At 30.6% G+C, this 9,485-nt stretch overlaps 1 protein-coding gene across 1 annotated transcript; it reads left to right on the top strand.

Moving 5' to 3' along the window:
- The first annotated feature begins 6,130 nt into the window (after positions 1-6,130).
- On the top strand, positions 6,131-8,944 carry LOC139847371 (uncharacterized). Its single transcript, XM_071837037.1, has 6 exons — positions 6,131-6,254; positions 6,371-6,444; positions 6,547-7,026; positions 7,157-7,690; positions 7,793-8,005; positions 8,094-8,944. The coding sequence occupies exons 1-6, from the start codon at positions 6,170-6,172 to the stop codon at positions 8,697-8,699; spliced, it is 1,992 nt and encodes a 663-aa protein (XP_071693138.1). The 5' UTR covers positions 6,131-6,169; the 3' UTR covers positions 8,700-8,944.
- The last annotated feature ends 541 nt before the right edge of the window (positions 8,945-9,485 follow it).

Raw genomic sequence — 9,485 nt, forward strand, 5'->3', positions numbered from 1 at the left:
GGCTAGATGTCTTGATCGAGTTACAGGTGGTGAACGTTTTGCTCGGTGCATTCACTGAATATCCTATTAGTTATAAAAGATAAAAATTATATAAGTTATCAAATTAATAGACTTTTCTGATTTTGCCCATGTTTCGAATAGCCAATAGATGCAGCAGGTAGCCAGGACCCTTTAAATCGGAAGCCCACAACTCGCCACTAACAAATCCAACTATTACTACGAACCAGAAAATTTTGGATGTCTATCAATTTAACCACTTAAAATAATTTTTTCGTTGAAATTTAAAGAAAATAAAGAAAACTCTATGTCCTAAAAACTAGAGCGTCGAGAAATAAGAAAGAAAAAGAGTGCGTCGTAAAACGTCGAAAAATAAAAGGTCGAAAAATAAGCGTCGAAAAATAAAAGTCGAAAAATAATAATAATAAAATGCAGCGTCGAAACTTAAAAGTCTAAAAACTAAAAAATAAAACTTACGTCTAAAGGTATTAAAGCTTAAAGGAATTCTAAATCCAAAACGGCAATAACTTAAAAAGTACTAAAATTTATTAAAATATTAAAGCGATAAGCAACGTCGTATAATTCTAAAGCGCCTAAATTTTAATCTAAAGAAAAAGCACTTAAGGGATTTTACGGCAAAGCCTAAGAATCTAGAAATAGAAATTAACTACGGCAAAAACTAAATTTAAACTAATTATGAATGATAAATATACAATTTACGAAAAAACTCTTAAAAAGATACGAAAATATAAAAATAAAACTAAAGTTATAAAAATACAATTTTTTATAAAAATATTATTTTTTATATTATATTTTATAAAAGTATTAATTTATATAATTAGTAAAACTAATTAAAACTTAATATTACTAAATATAAATTAAAACTAAATTTAAAAACTAATTAATTAAATTAAACCCTAGTTAGGTTAATAATAATAATAATAATTAATTTAAACCCTAATTCATATTAATTGCAGTACTAGGTTTCAGCTGTCACAGCCCTCATGCGATCGCATGAATTTTTCTCATTAGGCTCATGTGGTCGCATGGACAGGAATTCCAGAAATGATTTGGGCTTTTAACGGACTCGGCCCAAATTTTAATTTTATTAATATTAATAATTTTTTTTCTCTATTTTTAAATTAGAGAAAATATAATATATAATAAAAACTTATATTAAAAAAATACTTATTAGTTTTTGTAAATTAAAAACTTTTTTATATATATTTTTAAAACTTATGTAAATATATTTTTACAAAAATAGCTTAAAAACTAATTTTTTTATAGCGTTTCGCTTCGGCGTTGTTGAATTCCCCGGCAGCGGCGTCAAAAATACTTGATGTTATGCGAGGTGTATACGAAATAGTTATATTTTTGTTACGAAATACTATTAAATACGATACAATTTTACACAAGTTATTTATTTATTTATAGAGTGGATATACCTAAACCTTGCTACAACACTATAGGCAGTGTACCTAATCGTACAGTAGTTTAGTTTTTAGTAAGTCCGGTTCGTTCCGCAGGGAGCTAACCAAGTTTAACGCTATATTTTTTTATTTTAAACTATATATATATATATATATATATATATATATATATATATATATATATATATATATATATAAGTAGTATTATTATTATTATAAAAAGGGGTTTTTTTACCGTTTAGTGACCGGTTTGTCGATTTTATGTCTTAAGTCACAATTAAAACCTAATGTAAAATATTAAAAATAAATATAACTTAATTTAAAGCGTAAAGTAAATGACGATAATTAAAGTGCGATAAATTAAAGTGCGATAAATAAAATGACGGTAAATAAAATTGCGATAATTAAAAGTACGATAATTACAATGCGATAAGATATAAAATAAAGGAATTATGCTTATTTAAACTTCCGTAATCATGATGTTTGACGTGTTGATTTTGGTTTATTACCATGGGTTAATTGTCCTTTGTCCTGGATTATTCAATATGTCCATACGGTTTTTGTCCATAACAGTCCATCAGTCATAAATATAAAGTGCGAGTGTCCTCGTCAAATTATCCTTATACCCGAAGTCAAATATTCCAACTAATTGGGGACTTAAACTGTAATAAGGTTTTAATACATTGTTAATGATTACATCAGGTTATCGACTGTGTGCAATCCAAGGTTTTAATACTTTATTATCAATTACACCAAGTGTCCTTGTATGTAATCCACCCCTGTTTTAATGAGTCTATTGACTATTAATCCATTCCCGTGTCCGGTTAAATGAACGATTATTAGTATTTATAAATATCCCGCCCATCGTGTCCGATCGAGTGTATATGGTTATTTATAGATACGTCAAATTGTAAATCTTTATATTAAATTAACGAACTATCATTCAATTAAACAAATATAAAGCCCATTAATAGCCTATAGTCTAAGTCTAATTTTCACAAGTGTCGGTCTTTTGTCCAAACCCCAATTACGGTATAAAGCCCAATTACCCAATCTTAATAGTTAATCCAACATCAAGATTACTTCGGCTTAAATAAGCATAATAATAACTTAGCTACGAGACATTAATTTAAAAAGGTTGAACATAACTTACAATGAGTATTAATCGCGTAGTGTTACACGGATAGAATTTTGACTTACAAACTTAAAACATTCGCTACCATAACCTTTTTATTATTAATCTTAAATTAAAATTAAAATTAAAATTATAAATATAAATATATATATTGAGAGAGTGCAGAGAAAGGAAAAGAAAAAGATGTGTAAAACTCGACTGAAAATGTTGCAATTTATAGCACTTGGCCTGACTTTTGGCCCCATGCGATTGCATGGAAATTGTGCTTCCCGGCCATGCGATTTCATGACTTCAGATTCCAGCTCATAATGATTTGTTTGCTAGTTTGCCGACAGTTTTTAATATAAATATAATATATAAATAATTTATAGAATTATTTATATATTATATTATATTCGTGTGCCTAGTTGACTTGTAATTTTAGCTCCGTTGCGTCGCGCGTTGATAGTTGGTTCATGTCCCGGTTCCGGATTTTCGAACGTCCTTTCGTACGATTTAATATCTTGTACTTTACGTTTTGCGACTTGTACTTTGTAATTTTGAGACGTTTCTCATCAATAAATTGAACCATTTGGATTGTACTTTGTACTTTTTAGCTTTTTTGGTCGTTTGCGTCTTCAAATCTTCGAATCTGTCTTTTGTCTTCACCTTTTATTATTTAAACGAATATCACTTGTAAATAGAACAATTGCAACCAAAAGCTTCTCTTTCTTGAAGGATAATGTTATGAAATATATGTTCGTTTTTAGTATTATCAACCCCATTTAGTGCTTATCCATGGATTGGTCCAATATATATATATATATATATATATATATATATATATATATATATATATATATATATATATATATATATATATATATATATATGGTAGGATCAAGGGGAAGTAACCAATCGGGGGGAAGCAATTTTTTTTTTTCGTTTTATGAAAAAACTTTGTTCACGAACATTATAGATTGGATGAAAATATGAATATTTAATAAAGACACTTTGTGATAAATGTTTTTATTTTGGCTGAAAAACGCTCGAAGAAGTAATATATAACAATTATCGTGTTTTTCGAGCGTATGTTGAGGTTTTAGATATTAGGGTTTATAGGGTTTAGATATTAGGGTTTAGAAATTTAGGGTTTAGGGTTTAGATTTAGGGCTTAGATTTAGGGTTTAGATTTATGATTTAGATTGGGTTTTTAACACGAACGGTTTAGAGTTTAGGGTTTAGGGTTTAGGGTTTGGTGTTTTGGATTTATGAAATAAACTCAAAACACCAAACCCTAAACCCTAAACTCAAAATCGGACTAAATTTTACTTCACAAAACATAAAAAAAAACGTTCACATTCTTCACGAACAATATTATCTTGAATGTTATTTTTGTCGATCGTTTTCCCGCCTAAATAATAACATTCATCACGAAGTGTTTCTTCTAAATGTTCATATTTGCGTGTGATCTTGATGCCGGAAATTTTTTTTTCCAAAAAAACGAATTTTTTTTTGCTTCCCCCCGCTTCCTCCCGATTGATTAGTTCCCCATTGATCCTACTCTATATAGATATATTGTTAAACCAAACAAATTATATATTTATAATTATTATAATCTTAATATATACTCCGAATATAGAATAGAACTAGCATTTATATTTAAATGTGGTCACTACTAAATGACTATTTATAGATAAGAGAAAATTATACATTTCATAATATTAAGTAATTTTGATGTTGTTTACGTATATTTTATCGCTTAGTAAATATTCTATGATACCATATAAATTTAGTCCAAGACACATATATACTTTATTTTCAGCTTGTTAACTATGATAAGTAACGGGGTTTCTTATCCGATCTTTGATACGATATCCTTCATTTGGAAGGAGTAAAAAAGAAACAAATCAAATGTAACAAAATAAAGAGAAAAGAGTTTAAAGAAACTAAATATTTCAAACAAAAAAAAGTGAACAAAGATGTAAAAATGAAAGAGTGTAAATAAAATTAATATAAAATGCATAATTATCAAAATACTCTTGTAAACAAAGTGGGGAAGTTACTATTTACGAGGTATAAAGGTAATTTAACCTCTCCAAAATTAGTATTATATATGTATATATGTATATATATAATAATTAGTGACGGGTCGTTCAATATTCTTTCCTTCAAGAATGAGAGCCACTACGGTAAAAATATCTGTCGAGAGATTCTAAATGGTAAGTTAAAAAAAGGTCGAACGTGTCGATGTTTTTACATCTTGTAGTCTCTTTTCGCTAAGTTTATACGGTTGATGTTTGATTAATCGATGGTTTAGGTCTTTGGTTCGTCTCTTATTATGGAGTCGTTTTGTTTTGTTCGATCGTAGATGAAGCTCGGTATAGATTGTTACTCTGTAGTTTGTATGCTGTTTTTTAGGTACGGATTCTCTTGTATCTTTTTGTTGAAGATGCCTTTCGAAAATATTTTCAATTCTATATAAGTTTTTATTATTTTTGAGAAAAAAATAATAATACGGGTAATTAGAATTTAAAATACATAGAATAAAAAATAAATAAAATAAACAACTCTAACATACGTCGCACCCAATAAATAGTTTGATTGGATTTGTAATGCTCCCTACCACAAATAAGTAAAGGCCTCCGTTGCAGCGAATCAATCCATCCCTTTATCATCATATTTTCGTTTTAATTTTCCTCTTCTTCCCACCCTTTTCTTTCTCTCTCTAAAAATTCCCAATTTTCTCTCTCTTAGGGTTAGGGTTTCTCATAATTTTTATTCTATTCGTTTACAAAATTCATGTTCGTTTTCAACTCTATATATAGTTTCTTCAATTTTGCCTCAATTTAACTACCTTCTTCTTCCTCTTCCATGGCTTAATTTAGATTCGTTTTTTTTTCCCTTCTTTATCCTCCAGGTATGTATAACTAATCTGTTTATATATATATATATATATATATATATATATATATATATATATATATATATATATATATATATATATATATATACGAATATTTAAATTAAAATTTTATTATTTATGTACATACAAAATACAAATACAAACACACGCACACCAAGTGTTATTTCAATTGATAATATAATCAATAATCAATTGGTTGATTGATTAATTAATTAATTTACTTGTGTTTGCTTGCCAAATATGGTTTTATTGAATTGTTTATATGCTTTGATACATGAATAGCTTTATAACAGATTAAAAATTTGTGACTTGTGTGTACTTTAGTGTTTTTAAGGGTTTGTGTTATGAATTTTTAAGTTTAATAGTTTCTAATTATATAGTGTGTTGTCTAGATTATATATGGTTCATGTTAAGTAGGGTATCTGTGTGAGTTTTACTATAGATAATAAATAAGTAATGATTTTACAGTGGGGGCAAGTCCGTATATGTAATGTAGTCTGTTCTAGAACTTGGGCTTGCAGGGTAATTAAAAAGATAAAATTGTAAACTTGCTGTATTGTGTAGATGAACTTGAGATGTTTATGCATGTGTAGTTACAGTTATGTGTTGATTTTAATTTAAGCCTTGCTCCAGGTTCAAGGCATTACTGACTCAAATTCACAATTAACAAATACGTTTTTTTTCTTTCAACCAATTGAAGAGATGTATAACGAAGGTGCCCCAGAGTTTGTTGTTGACCAGGGCATGTATTATCCTTCAGCGGCCAATAACGGCTATATTTATACAGGTGAATATCACACTCGGGCTTTTGGTTAATTTGATACGATGCACAAGTTAGTGTCTTGCTATAGAGTTATTAAATTAGTATATTTTTTATTTGTTTTTACATTTAATTTTGAACAGGATTGGAATCGCCTGGTGATTGGGATGACCACCATAGAGTTTTTAGTGTGGATGGTCAAAATATTCAGTACATAGTAAGTGCACAAAACCATTGAACTTTTAGTTTTTTTCGATTTTGGACACATGTTATAACTTATATGTATATTAGTACTCATAATGTCTAATTTATATTCCAGGGCTCACAAACAGAAAGTATGCCATATGTGTATTATACACCTACTTATGCATATGCACAGTCTCCATATAACCCATACAATCCTTACATTCCTGGTGCTATGATTGGAGCCGATGGCTCTTATGTCGGGTCACAACCGTACTATGTAATATACGAAAATGGCGCTTCTTCACCATCTTATTACCCTATGGTTGTTCAACCTGGTCAAGAGACTTACACAAGTAGTACAATTGACCAATATAGGGATATGGCAGCATCAACCGCTAATCGTGTTGATTCATCAGGGTTCAATGGTAATTCATCATCAACAGGTGGAACTTTTGCTATGAATCCTGGTACGGGTGCTTCAAATCACACAATTGCTTATGGAAAAGGTTCAGATGGCTTTAAAAGTAACAGTGGACCAAACAAGTTAACTTCGGCTAATGGTGGGGTCACTTCCAATAGTATAACTGGTCCTGCATCATCTCAAATAATGCAGGTATGGCTATTTTTACAATTTTCAAATATATTCCAAAACTTGTGTATGTGCTTCTCATAGGTTCTAAATCTTTTCAATATCTTCTTGATCATTATATTAGTTGCTTATTATGATATTCGACTCTTAACAGGGTCAAGGCACTCAAGCTGTTGATAAACTTTTAAATAGGAAGGCTGCATCTGTTCATAACCAGCTAAACGTTACTCTTCCTTCTGGTAATGGATTGTCTAATTTTGGCTCAAGTGGTAATGGGCAGATTGTAGTTGATAAGGCTCGTTCAAACCTATCGTTTGCTAAAACTACAAACGATCTAAATGGAAATCCCAATAGTTTGGGTGAACAGAATCGTGGTCCTAGAACGACTGCATCAAATTCGCGGTTGAATGTTAAAGCTTACTCAACGAGGGCTGGAAATCATGATGCACAAGGAAATATTTCAATTTCTATGGACCAGTATAACAAGGAGGATTTTCCTATTGAATATGTGAATGCAAAGTTTTACGTTATAAAATCATACAGCGAAGATGATGTTCATAAGAGTATCAAATATAACGTGTGGTCATCTACACCTAACGGAAACAAGAAACTAAATGGTGCCTTCGAAGAAGCCCAGAAAATATCTGTCGCAGACTCTAAAGGCTGTCCCATCTTTCTCTTTTTCTCTGTAAGTTGTAGTATCTGATGTCATCATGTAATTATTTACAAAAAAAAGATTTTTTACTGAAATATTTTTTACAAGTTCACATTTTTATATGTTATTTAACAGGTTAACGCAAGTGGACAATTTTGTGGCGTTGCTGAAATGACTGGCCATGTAGAGTTCCATAAAGATATGGATTTTTGGCAGCAGGACAAATGGAGTGGAAGTTTTCCGGTGAAGTGGCATATAATAAAAGACGTGCCAAATCCACACTTTCGTCACATCATATTAGAGAACAACGAGCATAAACCAGTAACAAATAGTCGTGATACACAAGAGGTTAGTTATTTCGTCATATAATTGTGTTTTCTGTATGGTTACAACAATTTGTTTGGTATATATGTAATGAAAGTTTGGTAATTTGCAGATTAAATATAAAAAAGGTATAGAAATGTTGAGAGTATTCAAGAACTATGTATCGAAGACGTCGATACTTGATGATTTTATGTATTATGAGAATCGGGAACGAATATTGCAAGAAGAGAAAGCAAGATTACTAATCAGAAGTTACGTCACTCCAGTATATACGCCTATTTTAAATCCTCCCCGTATGTTTAATGGTTCGCTTGGTTTGGCTTCAAATGGAGATGAAAAATCTGGCCAGAACAATATAAAACCCTCAACAAGTGTTGTTACGAGTGTTGCAGTTAATGATAATATAAAAGTGGTTGATGGAAAACCAACAGAAAATGATGTTTTACGTTTTCGCTCGCTTTCTATAACGTCCCCAGAACAGACAGAGACCAAGCTAGTGGAAGATTGTGGTACTTCTGTTTCTGCAGTATGTACTACCGAAACTAGCAATGTTTTGACTGTGGGGTCAATGCCAGTTGAGGTCAACGGGTTTAATGAATCGTCTAGTTATTTAACTGTGGGGACGATTCCACTTGATCCTAAAGCTCTTAAGGTAAAGGAAACTGGTGCATCTAAACAGATTCTACAAAGGCCACAGCTAACAAAGGCTAATAAGTAAAAATGTGTAGTGATGCTTATACATGTGTTGGTTTGTGATGATATTTTGACCCACCTTTAAAATGGAGTTGTACAATTTTCAGTTGAGGGGTGATGGTGGGTAATAGGCAAAGCTTTTTGATTTTTTATTTTGGGGTTAAATTGTGTTTTGGGGGTAATACTAAATCTGAAAATACAGCTTGTAAACTTTTTGCCTTTTCCTTCGTTGTATTGTCATCAAATCAAAAGATATACATAGTTTTTTTTTTTTTTTTTTTTTTTTCCCTTGTATTCTAACTAGCTTTACTTGATGTTTTGCTCTTGGTTGGTTTTGGTCATAACTTGTGTTTGGTGTACCGGTCTTCAGTTAGTGTGGTTAGTCTGTCCAAATGGCCAAGTGCTATGTCGTTGAATATTTGATTATTGAGCGCTATGTCATGTTATCTTACTCTGTTTAGACCGACCACATGGGTTTTTTATTTGTGCCTTTTGTTGACAAATTTATTCGTGTATATCACCAATAAATAACAAAAAGTCAAATCGAACATTGTTGCTACTTTAAAGACCACTTGAAGTTTTATAATTTCTCTTTAATTTTATTTTTCATTATCACATTGGTTTAAAATTGAGACCTCTTTGCGTAACCATCGATACACTACGATTTTAAAGGGGTATGACTACCATTAACGAATGCTTGTTTGTTGTTCACACCCAGCTAGCTCATCTCTCCGACTGGATCTAGTCGTAGTGATTAATTGATCGATCACCAACCAGCAAGACCTAAGAAATTTTTGTTTAGGCTTTAAAT

The sequence above is a fragment of the Rutidosis leptorrhynchoides genome, chromosome 5, assembly GCF_046630445.1.
Source record: "Rutidosis leptorrhynchoides isolate AG116_Rl617_1_P2 chromosome 5, CSIRO_AGI_Rlap_v1, whole genome shotgun sequence".
Lineage (NCBI taxonomy): Eukaryota > Viridiplantae > Streptophyta > Magnoliopsida > Asterales > Asteraceae > Rutidosis > Rutidosis leptorrhynchoides.

Coding starts and splice junctions, on each gene's coding strand:
- LOC139847371 (XM_071837037.1), top strand. CDS start 6,170: ATGTATAACGAAGGTGCCCCAGAGTTTGTTGTTGACCAGGGCATGTAT. Junction 6,255..6,370: donor TAACGGCTATATTTATACAG/GTGAATATCACA, acceptor AATTTTGAACAG/GATTGGAATCGCCTGGTGAT. Junction 7,691..7,792: donor CCATCTTTCTCTTTTTCTCT/GTAAGTTGTAGT, acceptor GTTATTTAACAG/GTTAACGCAAGTGGACAATT.